The 15625-nt window shown below is 41.2% G+C and overlaps 1 protein-coding gene and 1 pseudogene across 8 annotated transcripts in view; both read left to right on the top strand.

Annotated features, from left to right (window-relative positions):
• CRADD (CASP2 and RIPK1 domain containing adaptor with death domain) overlaps nucleotides 1–15625 on the top strand; it is a 286998-nt gene that overhangs the window by 129308 nt on the left and 142065 nt on the right. For 4 of the 8 annotated variants that reach the window (XM_053582444.1, XM_053582447.1, XM_053582443.1 and 1 more), the window contains one exon: nucleotides 13999–14085. The exons of the other annotated variants lie outside the window; for them this stretch is intronic. In XM_053582444.1, coding sequence (XP_053438419.1) covers nucleotides 13999–14085 — 87 coding nt within the window. The remainder of the gene's footprint in view (nucleotides 1–13998; nucleotides 14086–15625) is intronic. 8 annotated transcript variants of the gene reach the window in all.
• On the top strand, nucleotides 1043–3173 carry LOC128580526 (coiled-coil-helix-coiled-coil-helix domain-containing protein 2-like; annotated as a pseudogene).

Genomic DNA, 15625 nt, shown 5'->3' with positions numbered 1-15625 from the left:
AATAATATTAAATAATAAAGTCTCTTTTATTAAGTAATAAAAAGCCTCCTATCAAGAAAAAGCCCAGAAGCTCACAGCTTCACTTCTGAATTCTACCAAACATTACAAAAGAGCAAATACCAGTTCTTCTCAAGTTCTTCTACAAAACTGAAGAAGAGGGAATAGTTCCAAACTTACGTTACAAGGCCAGCATTTACCTTGATAAAAAAGCCAGACAAGGTCACAACTAGAAAAAGTTACAGGCCAGTATCCTTGATGAATATAGATGCAAAAATTGCCAACAAAATACTAACAAACTTAATTCAGCAATACATTAAAAAGATCATTCATCATGATCATAGGGAAGCAAGGATGATTCAACGTACACAAATCAATAAATGTGACACAGCACATAAACAGAACGATGTATGAAAACCACGTGATCATCTCAATAGGTGCAGAAAACACATCTGAGAAAATTCAGCATCGTTTCATTATAAAAACTCTCAACAAATTAGGTACAGAAGGAATGTACCTCAATACACTAAACCCACAGCTAACATCATACTCAGTGGTGGAAGGTTGAAAGCTTTTCCTCCAAGATCAAGAACAATAGAAGGATGCCCACTTTCACCACTCCTATTAAGCATGCTACTGGAAGTTCTAGCCAAAATAGTTAGGCAAGAGAAAGAGATAAAAGATATCTAGCTTGGAAGGAAGTAGTTAAGTGTCTTTCTTTACAGGTATCATGATCTGATATATAGGAAACTGTAAAGACTCTGCCAAAAAATTGTTAGAACTAATCAACAAATTCAGAAAAGTTACAAGATACAAAATCAGTAAATAAAAATCAGTAGTGTTTCTATACACCAAAAACAAATTATTTAAAAAAGAAGTCAGGGAAACAATCTCATTTTCAATAGCTACAAAAAACCCCAAGGCAGTAAAAAACACCTGTACACACTAAAAGCTATAAAACATAGATGAAAGAAATTGAAGAAAACAAATAAATGGAAAGAAATTCTTGTGTTTGTGGATTGGAAGAATTAATATAGTAAAAACATCCATCCTACTCAAAGCAATCTACAGAGTCAGTGCAATCACTATGAAAAGTCCAGTGATACTGTTCAGAAAAATAGACAAATAATTCTAAAATTCATATGGAACCACAAAAGACCCTAAATAGCAAAAAAGAACAAAACTCTGGAGGCATCATCCTACCTGACTTCAGAATATACTACAAAGCTAAGATAATCAAAATGACAAGATACTGGCATAAAAACAGACACAAAGACCAGTAGTCCAGAAATACTTTCATGTATTCATGGTCAATTGATTTTCAATGAAAGTGCCAAGAACACATAATGGGGAAAGAATAGTCTCTTCAATAAATGGTTTCCGGACAACTGGATATACAGAAGAATGAAATTAGTCTGTTTTCTTACACCAGACGCAAAAATTAACTCAAAATGGATTAAATAAGACCCGCAATTATAAAACTACTAGAAAAAAACATAGGGGAAAAGCTCTGTGACATTGGTCTGGGCAATGATTTTTTTTTAATATGACCACAGAAGCATAGGCAGCAAATGCAAGAATAGACAAATGGGATCGCATCAAACTAAGAAGCTTCTGCACAGCACAGGAAACAGCAAAGCGGAGAAGCAACCTGTGGGATAGGAGAAAATATTTAAAGAAACTATTTGCAAACTATATAGCTGATAAGGGGTTAATATCTAAAATACACAAGGAACTCTAACAAACTCAATAGCAAGAAATCAAAATAACCCAATTAAAAAGTGGTCAAAGGATCTGAAGTCATTAAAAAAAAGGACTTACAAATGGCCATCAGGTGTATGAAAAGATGGTCAATAGCACACATCAGCAGGGAAATGCAAAATAAATCCCAATGATATATGACTTCACACCTGTTAGAATGGCTGTTACTAAAAAAGATGAAAGTTAAGTGTTGGCAAGGACATGGAGAAAAGGGAACCTTTGCCTACTTGGTGGGAATGTAAATTGGTACAGCCACTATGGAAAACAGTATCAAAAAATTTAAAATAAAACTACCATCTGATCCAGTGATCCTGCTGCTGAGACAACGTAAACTCAGTATGTTGAAGGGATAGCTGCATTCCCATGTTCATTGCAGCATTGTTTACAATAGCAAAGATATGCACTCAACGTAATTTGGGAGAAATAGATAAAATGTAATATATATATATACATACATACACATACTATATATGTATATACAATGGAATACTAGTCAGTTTTTCAAAAAGAAGAAAATACTAGGTGGCGCCTGTGGCTCAAGGAGTAGGGCCCCATATATCGGAGGTGGCGAGTTCAAGCCTGGCCCCAGCCCAAAACTGCAAAAAAAAAAAAGAAGAAGGAAATACTGAATATTGTCATTTGTAACAACATGGATGATACTTGAGAACATTATGCAAAGTGAAATAAGCCAGACACAAAAAGATGATACCAAATGATCTCCCCTTACAGGTAGAATCTAAAAAAGTTAAACTCATAGAAGCAGAGAGTAGAATGGTGGTTACCAAAGGCTGAGGGAGAGGTCGTTGGGGAGATGTTGGTCACGGGATCCAAAATTTCATTTAGATGAGAGGAGTAAGTTCGGTCTCAGTTCTAGACGCCGACGATCTGCACACTTGTAATGCCGTGTGGAAGCCAAAGCCGCATCTCCCGCATGGCTCCTCCGGCCAGCTGGGCACCTCAGATGAGAACTGCCCCCAGGCCAGCACCAGCAGCCCCATCATCTGCAGTTGGCTCACCTGCTGCTGCACCCCGCAGCCTGGTCTGATGGCCCAAATGGAACTACTGCAGCTGGTGTGGCTGTGGGCTCTGCAGTGCACACTCTGGGTCATGCCATCACTGGGGACTTCAGTAGAGGACGTAATGCTGAGCCCTCAAACCCCGACATCACTTACCAGGAGCCTCTCGGAAGCCAGCCAGTAGAGCAGCAGCAGGTTGGCCCTTGCTTCTATGAGATGAAACAGTTTTTGGAATGTGCCCAGAACCAGACTGATACCAAGCTCTGTGAGGGATTCAATGAGGTGCTGAAACAATGCAAACTTGCAAATGGATTATCCTAATCAAGAAGTACAGATTGAAGAAAAGGAAAATTGCCTTTCAAGACCAAGTTAATTTAGCATGAAAATGTAATTGATAATGCTAAAGTATAATTAGCATTATCAATTACAAGTTAATTTATAAATACCAAGTTAATTTAGCATGAAAATGTAATTGATAATGAAAGTATAAAGGGTAAAATCATCAGTTAAAAAAAAAAAAGAGGAGTAAGTTCAAGAAGTTTGCCTTCCAACATAGTGACTATACTTAATAACCTATAGTTGGCCCTTTATTGCCATGGGTTCTGCATCTGTGGGTTCAACCAACCATAAATCAAAAATATCTGGGAAAAGGCTCAGCTCCTCTAACTCATTGAGTAGGGCGCTGGCCACATTCACTGAAGCTGGCAGGTTCGAACCTGGCCTGGGCCTGCTAAACAACAATGACAACTGCAACCAAAAAATAGCCCAGCATTGTGGCGGGTGCCTGTAGTCCCAGCTACTCTGGAGGCTGAGGCAAGAGAATTGCTTAAGCCTGAGAGTTTGAGGTTGCTGTGAGCTGTGACACCACAGCACTCTACTGAGGGTGAGTGAGACTGACATAGTGAGACTCTTTCTCAAAAAAAAAAAAAAAAAATTGGAAAAAAAAATAACAATACAAGAATAAAAGATAATACAAATAAAAAAATACTGTACAATAACTATTTATAATGCATTTTACATTGTATTAGGTATCAGTAATCTAGAGACGATTTAAAGTATATAAGAAGATGTATGTAGGTAGGTACATGCAAATCCTATACCATTTTATATCAGGGACCTGAACATCTGCAGATTTTGGTATCTGATAATGAGGGATAATAAGTAAAATTTAACCTATCCCAAACAATGTTAAGTATTTGAGGTATTGCCTACGTTTATTGTCTCAGTTTAACCTTTCCATAATGAATATGTGTTTTGAGAGATACTGTAGTCTGAATGTCTCCCCAAATTTAACTCGATCTCCATTTTAGTGTTCTTAACCCATTTATGCTGGAGGTTGAAATTTTTGAATTTTTTGCATGACTTTTTGACAGGCTCCCAGCACACCAGTATCTGCAGCCGTGATTAACTTTGTGCACTATGTGATAAATGTATCCTAGGAGGCAGACGTGTATGAAAAATCAGACCTCGGTGATGACCTTGAGCAGTAGGATATAAATAACTCTTATGTTACTACTGTTCCAATCATGGAAAGTGAGGCAAAAGAGGTTAAGGGGTGAGGCCGTTTGGGAAGTAATTAGGTCCTGCGAGCTTTGCCCTCATGAATGGAGTAGTGCAGGAAGGAACTAGTTTAGGGCCCTTTGCCCTTTGCCCTTTTCCGCTGTGTGAGAACTCAGTGTTAGCTCCTCTGCCATGTGAAAACTGGGCGAGAAAGCCCTCATCAGACACCAAAGGCCTGCACTTTTATCCTGGACTTTCAGCCTCCAGAACTATGAGAAATTTCTATTGTTTAAAAATTACCCAGTCTGTGCTGCTAAAGACTGAGATGATATATGTATTTCAAAACATTGTACTATGCATGATAAATATATATAATTTTATTTGTCAATTAAAACAATAAATTAGTAAATGAGAGATAACTGCTGTTTATAATAAATGGTCTAAAAATTTGAGTTTCTACTAAAGCAGAGGAAAAATCTCTTTTCTTCACTCATCCTAAGGTTATGGTAGAGGCTTCTACGACAAAAGACAATGTATAAAAAATTACTTAATATAAATTATATATGACACAAGAACCTTTATAAGGAAATGAGGACCCAAAGAGTTAAAATTGTGTGTTTTTTGTTTTATTTTGTTTTGCTTTTGAGACAGAGTCTTACTCTGTTGCTCAGGCCAGAGTGCCATGGCATCAGCCTAGCTCACAGCAACCTGAAACTCCTGCTTCAGCCTCCTGAGTAGCTGGGACTACAGGTGAGCACCATCACATTGGGCTCATTTTTTTTAATTTTTAGTAGAGTCAGGTCTCACTCTTGTTCAGGCTGGTCTTGAATTTCTAAGCTCAAACAATCCTCTCACCTGGGCCTTCTGGAGTGCTAGGATTACAGGCATGAGCCACTGGCCTAAACTTGTGTATTTTTATGCTGGGTTTGATGAAATATGGACAGTTGTGGAGAAATGTGATTAGAAAAGGTGTATGATCTAGTGGTAGTGAACTGAAAGAAACTTACCGAGGCTTATTTATTCATATTCTTCTCTGTGACCTGTGTCTTCAGAGATCAGGATTCTCCCTTTGTCTGAGGATGGGGAAGGCACCTCTCACACGAGGGTCTTACGACCTGTTTCCCAGTAAGGTCAGAAAATCCCTTCTAGGTTTTATGACCTGTTTTGGAGGAGAAGAATATGGAGAAGGTGAAATGACCTCCCTGTTTCTTTCTGTTTCTCAGATTCCAAGTGCCATGTATGTGGCCGGTATGTCCTGAACCCCATCATTACCGTAGCTGTTTCAGAAGCTCTTTTTTTCTAAGCTCCGGTTATTTGTAGAATGTTACTATTTACTTGACTCTAATGCTTAAATCTGGAATTTCTTATGTGATGCCAACTAAAGAAGAAAATTTAGAAGATTATATGTGTGTGTTTAACAAAATATATGTGTTTTTCTTCAGAGAGTAAAACTTCTGAATCAACTTGAAGTAGTCTTTTTGAATTATTATCAAGCCATGTTGCTGTTTCAGCTAGTGGAGGGAGGGTAGGATTGGGAAGCACTGAACTTAAATGACCTTCTCTTAGTGACTCTTAAGGAATTATGAAGAGTATCTTTCACTGTGCCGTTTAAAAGTATTTTTGTTTATCTTTTTATGAGTATACTGTTTCAAAGGGTTTTGCTAGATTATTATACAACCCTATTTTTTCAGTGTCTGCTTGAATGCTTTTAACTATTAAGTTTCTAAATCTTTTCTCTTCATTGTTTTTTCCTCAAACTCTTGGACTGTATGTGAATAAGCTCTTGTCAGTGGCATTTTAAAATATGTTTATACCCTTCAGATAGACTAGATTTGTAAATATGTGGGTATTCTGGATAGTGGAGTAGATTTTTTTTTTCCCCTTGCACTTGGAAGTGCATTTCTGATGACTTTTTTCATTCAGTCACAGAGTATAAAAGAGGCGATTAAAATCTTTGACGGAACAATCCTGTCCCTTCCTTAACACCTGGTCAAATACCATAAACCATTGTAGGAACAAGAAGGCAGTGGGAATCAGTGGTAAGAGAACAGTGCAAGAAACTCTTAACACTTACCTTCCTGCTTCATTTCAGCAAGCATTTTTATTGAATGTCTGCTACGTACCAGGAGTTAAACAGGTACAGAGGTTAATAAGCTATACTGCTTGCCCTGGAGGTGCTCCAGAAAAATGAGATAACACAGGTAAAATGTTTAGAAGAGAGTGTGGGATGTAGCAAACGTTGAGTGAACATCGGTGGTTGTTATCCTTAGTTGGACCCAAATCGTTAAGACTGAGAGAGATATGACTGGACAATGACTGCTCCACTTGGCCTGTGGGAAGACAGGGTTAGGGCAGACTTTAAATAGGGCATGTACACATTTCAGTGAATGTTGAAGGTGAGTTCCTGGGAGTTTGCTAGGAAGGCACAAGAGGAGGGCATTGTGGGCAGAGGTGATCAAAAGTGCAGTGCCAGTGTGTGGAGGTAATGGCTATAAGTTGTGTGCCCAGTGCCTGGTGAGTTTAGGGTGGGCAGGGTGGCAGCTAAGGCTGGAGGTTCAGGTACAAAACTGCTCAGTGGGAGCCTTTTGTGTGTGTGTGTGAGACAGAGTCTTACCCTGTCATCTTGTGTAGAGTGTCAACCTCAAACTCTTGGGCTCAAGTGATCCTCTTGCCTCAACCTCCCAAGTAGCTGGGGCGACAGGCACAACACATGGGTAATTTTTAGAGATGGGGTCTTGCTCTTGCTCAGGCAGGTCTCAAACTCGTGAGTTCAAAGAATCCACCCACCTCGGCCTCCCAGAATGCTAGGATTACAGGTGTCAGCCTAGAGTGCAAGTGAAGGCCCAGCAGGTGATGAGCACAACTGATGGATTTTGAGAAGGGGATTAACTTGACAGGCTTGCAATGAGAAAGATCATTCTGGTTGCGTACGGATGGGATGCTGGCTGAAATGGGGCCAAGGAGCCAGGTAGGAAGCTGTAGGAGTAATCCAGGTGACAGACTGTGAGGACAAGGCACTGGCTTGACGCAGAGAGAAAGGGGATTGGGATTGAGAGAGATTTAGAATTGACATTTTCAATGGGGTGATATGACCCCCAAGGGTGAAAATTGAGTTGGGGATAGCTAGGAGAGGGTATGTACAAATATCTTAGATATTAAAGTGATTTGTAGCCTTCTAAAGAGTCATAGTACAGAAACAGACATGTGGATCTGTGGTGTTGAAATTTCAAAGGAGCAGGTGCAGTTCGGGGAAAAAAAATCTAAAAAGTTTTCTTAGGGAAGCAGTAATGAGAAAAAGGTTGAGAAGCACTGGATTAGAAGGATTTATTGCCAGGTTGAAAACAGAGCTGGGGAAAAAAGATGATTCTGGGATGACGTGCAGATTTCTGCTTTGGGTAGCTATGCAAGTTCACTGGAATAGTAGGGAGGGTACACAGTGTGTGTGTGTCGGGGGGGTGGATTTGGTGGGTTGGTAAATGGGTTATGCTTGTGGAATTTAAGGTGATAGTGACTCAGATTTATTGAGCTATTTATTTATTGAGTCCCTTTATGTGCTATGCATTTATCAATAGTATAGGGTGTTGATGCTATTTGATACTATTATTGTTCCATTTCTTAGATGAGGAAGCTGAGCCCACGGCCACACACACAGCATTTCATTATGTGAAAATACTCTGTAAGCATTTGGAGGTACGGCTCTAAGCTTAAGAAGTCCTAGGTGGTGCCTGTGGCTCAGAGAGTAGGGTGCCGCCCCATATACTGAGGGTGGCGAGTTCAAACCCGGCCCTGTCCAAACTGCAACAACAAAAAAATACAAAAATAAATAAACTTAATAAAAAAAAAAAAAACTAACTTAAAAGAAGTCCTAAGCTTAGAGACGTATGAACCTTTTTATCTGCTGCATGAGGTCTGGTGGATTATTTAGGGGAGTTTTTCCTCCTAAATTTTAATTGCTTTATATGTGAAAAAGAGATTTCTTTTGCTTATCTCCAGTGGTAGTTAAGATTAAACGGGAAGCTATGTCAAGGAATCTTTGAAAACATTAAGTGCTGTGTAAATGTAGGTCATATTTTTAACCTTATCTGGCATCCAGTGAGTAAATCAATAAATGCGATTTTTCTTGCTTGTCTTTCCCTTCTCTGTTGACAGAAGCTCCCAGAGCATTTGAAGGACAAAATAAGAGGCTCGCACTCTGATTTTTGTTGTGACTGCCTGGAAGTCATCTGACTCTCCCCCTCTTTGCAGTTGCTGAGGATGACTCAGGCAGCTTTCCTGTGCTTGGGTTTTCACGAATGTCCTTCTCCCACCTGGACATGGTGGTGTGCTCGCTGCTCAAGCTGTGGCATTTGGGTTCTGTCCTTTGCATCAGGGACCTTTGGTTGTGCTCACGCGTGTTTTTCAGGTGGCTGCTTGCTCTGCTGGTGGCATTTGACACTGGGGGCAGCTGTCTTGTTCGTTCTTGCTGCTGCCTCCTCCTCCGTCATGTTGCTGCCTCCTCCTCCGTCATGTTGCTCTTTTGCTTCTCAGCTGGTTCTTTCTCTGTCTCGTAAATGCTTACCCTCTCCTGAGCTTTGTGAAATCGTTCTTACGTTCTCTCTGGTACCATTCCCCCTGGACAGAGCCCACCAGCACCCACGGCTTGGTTATTGCCTCAGTGTTGTTTCTTAGTCTCTGTCTCCAGCCCAGATATTTCCACTTGGGGTCCTCTCTACCTTAATTCAATATGGCGAAAATAAAATTTCCCTTATCTCACATCAAACTTCTTCCTTCTCAGTGATACTTATTTTCTTTTTTGGTTTCTATTCTGTATATTCTCCAGTGAGTATATTATTACTTAATCAGAAGAAAGTTGTTTTTTTTTTTGAGATAGAGCCTCAAGCTGTCGCCCTGGGTAGAGTGCTGTGGCATCACAGCTCACAGCAATCTCCAACTCCCAGGCTTAAGCGATTCTCCTGCCTCCGCCTCCCAAGTAGCAGGGACTACAGGCGCCCGCCACAACGCCCGGCTATTTTTTTGGTTGCAGCCGTCATTGTTGTTTGGTCGGCCCGGGTTGGATTCGAACCTGCCAGCTCAGATGTATGTGGCTGGCACCTTAGCGGCTTGAGCCACAGGCCCCAAGCCGAAAGTTGTTTTTTTTGTTTTTTTTTAAAGCATTTATCCTAGACATCTCTGTTTCTCAAAGCTTTGCACAAACCCTTCATAACTGGTTAAGAAACTCTTCTGGGTTTCCAAAGTATGAGGGGCATATTTCTGGCTTGGCACATACACACCATGTTAGAATTTTGTTGCCAAGTAGACTATGAGTTTGTTTAGGGCAAAAACTTAGTTTTTCATCTGCGTAAACCCAGAACCTAGCACATTGCCTTGTACCTGGTAGGGCCAACACATGTGGGCTAAGTGAGTGAATCTGTTTTTTTGCTCCCCTCATGTTCCTCTTAACCTGTAAGCACCTTCCCTATTTATATTAATTTTCCAGGTGGCCATAACAAAATACCTCAGAGAAAGTGGCTTAAAAAATAGAAATTTAGGGTGGTGCCTATGGCTCAAAGGAGTAGGGTGCCGGCCCCATATACCGGAGGTGGCAGGTTCAAACCCAGCCCCAGCCAAAAAAAAAATAGAAATTTATTTTCTCATAGTTCTGGAGATTGGCGTCTATGATAGGGTGTTGGTAGGGTTGATTTCTTCTGAGCCTGTTGCCGGGGCTCGCAGACTGTCACCCTCTTACTGTGCTGTTTCACATGACTTTCCCTCTGTGCGTGGGTCTCTCTGGGGTCTCTCCATGGGACCTAATCTCATCTTATAAGGACACTGGTCAGATTGGGTTAGGCTGTCCTAATAGCTTCACTTGAGCCTGATTACTACTTTAAACACTCCTTCCAAATAGTCACATTCTGTGGTTCTAGGTGATAGAGCTTCAGCATATGAATTTTGGGGAGACACAGTTCAGCCCTGACACTATAATTACTGTTTTTAAAATTCATGTTATTGGCTTGGTGCCCATAGCTCAGTGAGTAGGGTGCCAGCCACATGCACCGAGGCTGGCAGGTTCAAGCCCAGCCCAGGCCTGCTAAACAATGACAACTGCAACCAAAAAATAGCCCGGCGTTGTGGCAGGCACCTGTAGTTCCAGCTACCTGGGAGGTTAAGGCAAGAGAATCACTTAAGCCCAAGAGTTTGAGGTTGCTATGAGCTGTGACTCCACGGAACTCTACCAAGAGCAACATAGTGAAACTCTGTCTCCAAAAAAAGAAAAAAAATAATATAATTAAAAAATAAATAAATAAATAAAATAAAATTCATCTTATCTTTCTGATTTTTCTGGATCGCCAGCAGATATAACTCTTTAGTACTTGACCCTTCATGAAACTGATTCTTAGACATTTCTTAGTGGCTGCTAGTCAATGTTAGCCGAATGAATTAGCCATTCATTTTATCAGACTTAAGACAGAGTATGTTCTGATCTCCATCCAATGCAACTTCTAACTTGTCCATCCGGTTATAAATTCATTTTATCAGCATTATTAGTAACTTTTTAAATGATGAAATTTCACATGGGAGCATGCCCCTTTCCTCCTTAATTGCTGACGTTTTCAGTCTTGGAGGTACAAGTTAGGTATAGGAGTGGGTATGGTGGTCAGAACCCTTGCAGCCCTGCTCTGCCCAGGCCCAGATCATTTTTTTTTTTTTTTGTGATTTTTGGCCGGGGCTGGGTTTGAACCCACCACCTCCGGCATATGGGACCAGCGCCCTACTCCTTGAGCCACAGGCGCCGCCTAGATCATTTTTTTAAATAAGGGAAATTCCAAGATTGAGGGCCAAGGGAGGGGGGAAGTCAGGGTGTAGGGAGGGTAATGGGTAGGGCCACACCTACGGTGCATCTTAGAATGGGTACAGGCGAAACCTACTAAAGGCAGAATGCAAATGTCTGCAAACAATAACTAAGAAAATGCCATGAAGGCTACGTTGAACAGTCTGATGAGAATATTTCAGATTGTATATGAAACCAGCACATTATACCCCTTGATTGCACAAATGTACACAGCTATAATTTAACAATTAAAAAAAAAAGAAATTTGAAGCTTTCGTTGTTTGGCCTCTTTGACTGATATTCCCAGGAACACCCCAAATCACCTGCTCTAAGACACAGCGTTCCACAGACTTCTAACGCTAGAATTACGCTTGCTGGCTAACAGACCAATTTTGTGCATGGTTCTTAAATTATAGGCTTCATCATTAATGCACATTTTTATGACGTTCAGCTTTCTTACAGTTTAATCTGCACCCATCCCCTGGACCAGTTTTTATTTCCAAGCTGACTTCCTTTTCACCCCTTTATTCTCCACAGATATGGTAGAGACTTGGCTTCCTCTTGCTTGTTTTGGCCCCCAGCCTTTTTTGGCTTGGATTTCTTGTCCCTCACACCGTAGTTTTCTAATTTCTTAGAAAAAGAAGGGTAATCCTTCTTTCAGCACATTTCACCTTCACCTTCTCCTCCTTTCCACTCCTCCCCAAACAGCCCTCTCCTTTTGGCGACAAACTCAATGGTTTCTGAGCCAGTTTTAATTTCAGTTCAGTACCTTGCCTTTGGTGTAGAGCAGAGGTTGGCAGACCATGGCCCACGGGCCACATCTGGTCCATGAGATCAGAAAAGTTTTACATATTCAAATGGTTGAGAAAAAAAAGAAGGAGGTTTCATGATATCTGAAAATCACATGAAATTCAAATCTTAGTGTCTATAAATAAAGTTTTATTGGAACATAGCCATGTTTCTTTGTTGACACATTGTCTCCGGCAGCTTTCTCACTGCACTGACAGAGTTGAATAGTTGCTGATGGTCCACAAGACCTAAAATATTTACTCTCTGGCCCTTTATAGAAAAAGCCTACCCACCTCTGGTATATAGAGTGAACAAGGCCAGAAAAAAACTTGGGCTTTTTCCAAAAGAGCTTTGGGTTTTTCTTATGACCGGAATCAGCTTTGTTTACCTTTTTTTCTTGGTGCCCAACAGAGTGCTGGATTAAAGCTCTTGCTTAGTTCTAAAATTATTGTCCTGTGAAAGTATGTCATTATCTTTGCTTTTTCTTTTGTGAATTAAATTTTGCCAGAAGAGATTTGTCATACCAGGACCATTGAACCTTTTCTTTTATTTCTAAAATTGTACATAAGAGAAAAAGAATTAGGTAAACCAAACAGATAAAACTCCTTTGTACTCTGCACATTCACACGAGGATTTAATTTCAGCTTATCCTGTGTACTTACTCATGGTTTAGTCTCAAGAGTTTTAAGTATTGGGGCGATGAGATAAATGTTAGCATTTGAGTACTAACCACAAAAAGAGTTAAGCACGGTTTGCAGTCATGAAGCATTAGCCTTTTGTTCCTGTCCATTAGGTATTTTATGTATTTTTGCCAATCCCCCATCTTGTCTGTGTTTTCACCTCCTTTGAAGGAAATCATTTGTCATTTAGACTCAAAACCTCCTGACAGGCAATGCCAAGAAAGGGTAGGAATTTTTTCCCAGTCTATGAGATAGCCATTGTACTATTTCTGTTATTCTGAAGTATAGCTGTATTAGGTTTCTTGATCCCCTAAGGAGTTTGTTAACATTTTAAGTGCTCATAGAGTGCTATGAGCATTAAAAAGCATAAAGAGGATTACGTCAGAAATAGAAGTTAGAGCCCTTGTCCTGCAAGGAGTTTATAGTCTGTATGGCAAGAGAGGGGTAATGTGTGTGAGTCTCTGCACATTTAACAGCAGCCTTCAAAGAAATACCAGTGAACGGAGTCCACCAAAGCATGAAGCATGACGGAGTGGGGAGAGGGCAATGTAGGGAACACTTCTAGGGTGAATTTGGGTTTTAGGGAAGGTGGAGTCTTGGACTGCCAGGGAAGAAGCTGGTCCGGACAGGAGGTGCTTCCTCCCCGACATCTTGTCAGGATGCCTTGCTGGCACGTTAAGCTCAGCATGTTGCAAACAGAATGAATTTTTCTCCCTAAATCCACTTCTCCCTCCTGCCTTCATTATTTCATCCATGTCATTATTGTTTTCTGGGTTATGCACCTGCCTCTATAGGCTCTTTTTACTTTTCCATACTACTTTATAAGCGGTCTGCCTGTACAGAGAAGCTTGCGCAGTCATAGTTTTGCTCACGTCACTGTGGTTCCCTCCTGCCATTCCAGCAGCAGCCGATGTTACTCTCCGGAGGCCCGTCCTTAGTGCATCAGCCAGAGTTAACTTCTTTCAGTTGTTTTTAGATGTGCTATGCTGTGGAGTTTTTATTGTCGTTTGACTTGGAGTCTTTGCTCGTAGTACGAATGCTCTTATTTCCGTTTTTGCTGTGTTGACTCCAGCTCCTCCTTTGAGGTTGTGTGACCTTTTTCCGGGAAGCTCACCCACACCTCCTGTGTTGGATCAAGTCCTCTCGTTTTATTCTTCTGAGCATCTTATGCTTCATATCTGGTGTGTTTCTTATAGGTTGTAACTTTTAGAGGGCAGAGACCTTAGTGCTATCGGATTGTTTTTTCTTAAAAATATTCAAATTATTCTTGCTGTCTACAAAATCAGTTTCAGACATTTTCACATTTAGGGAACTTCAGAAATATGACCCCAGCCTAGATTTGGCAACATGTAACAGAATAACCAAGTAACAGGGACTTTTAACAAGGTAGGAGGGATATGTTCTTCCCCTCCTTTTCCTATGTCTTCTTTCTCCTTTGCTCCTCCAGGATTGCTGAGTTACTTGGTGGCTCACCTTCCAAGTCACAAGAGATTTCCAGGCTTGCCAGGATGGGTTGATATTGGTGGCTGTTGTCGTAAGAATGATGTTTAATCCTCTATATTCTTTCTCCCTCCCTCTCTCTCCCCCTTTCCCTGTCTCCTCTCTTCCTTTCTCTCTATCTCTCTCTGACACACACACACACACACACACACACACACACACACACACACACACACACACACACACACGTCTATAGGATTCCCAGAATCCAGGGCTGCTGTGACTGCTCTAGTTATCAGAGGCCAAGGCCCTTTCTGTCTTTGTGCCCCATCATCCTTGACACATGACTTCCATTCTGACGATGACCTCATGGTCCTACTTGGCTGCTGGAGCCCCAGCCATCTTGTCCCTTGTGGAAGCAGTGCTAGCAGAGTAGAAGGGAGATTCATAGAAATGACAATGAAAAAGAAGCTAACATTGAGAAGGAGATTGGCCACATTATCTCCAGGGAGAACAGACTTTTGATCAAACACAGTTCTTTGGCCTTCTGGAAAAAATAGAGTCTTTAGGAGGCCACAACTTTTTATTTCTTTGAAGATTCCAGTTTCCTGATTATGGTTCAATTAGTGAGTATAGCATTCCCTATTTTTGGAAAAAGTGGCAATTATGGAGATCTGGACTTATCTTTGGAAGAAGAGAGAGGAGCCCTTAGCTTCCTCCTGCTGATATAACTGCATTCCAATGTCTCGTCACGCGCGTTTGCCTGAGCTCTTTCTTTGGCATATTCCTTTCTCCAATCTTCTTCTTCCTTCCTGCCTTTGCTTCTCAAAATCTTACCCATTCTTTGGGGCTGAATTCCTGCCTTTCCCCAGAAGACCTTTCCACATTTTCCTTAACTAGGAATATTTTTTCTTCTTTGATCCTCCACAGACTTTTGTGATGCTCTTTCTCTGTCTTTTATTGTTGTTACTTGTGAATGTATCTAACTCTTCTCTTCCTCCCTCTCACCATTGGTTGCCAACCCCTTGAGTCAGGGACCATGTCTTGTTCACATCTGCCACGGCTATCACAGAGCTTTTAAAAAGTAGGGAACTAACTGCCCAGGGAGGAGAAGATTGCCACTCCAGCCCCCCTCTTACAGGGCAGTGGTTTCCAACCAGTGTGCCAGGAGAGCATCTTAGGTGTGCCATGAAAAATTTTAAAGATCACTAATTAAATTATTTTTGTTGGGAGGTTTAATTATAGGTTCAAATGCACTGTGAGATACAAAAGGTTGAACAGCATTGTTCAGGATGTTGACTTCCCTCACTGCCCCACAGCCACCATATTTCTCCAGAAATATGTTGACATAGAGACTTTCATTCTGTTTCTCACCTGAGTTGGCTTCAGGTTGGTGCTGCTGCCAGCACTGATGGGGATAGGCTATGGGAGGAACTATGGATCCCATATCCCAGGTGGCATCTGCATGTGACCGCGCATGACATAATGCTCCATGCTGCAGTTCCCTGGTGGAAGGGGAGCAGCTTAGCCTGTTCTCCAGCTCTTTTCCTAGCTCTTCTTGGGTCTGGGCTTGGGACCCTGATCACACTGTCCCACCACCCACGTTCTATATCTCTATTCCTCCTGCTCCCCCA

The sequence above is a fragment of the Nycticebus coucang genome, chromosome 3, assembly GCF_027406575.1.
Source record: "Nycticebus coucang isolate mNycCou1 chromosome 3, mNycCou1.pri, whole genome shotgun sequence".
NCBI lineage: Eukaryota > Metazoa > Chordata > Mammalia > Primates > Lorisidae > Nycticebus > Nycticebus coucang.
The sequence above is the reverse complement of the archived record's forward strand: the minus strand, read 5'-3'. Positions and strand labels throughout refer to the sequence as shown.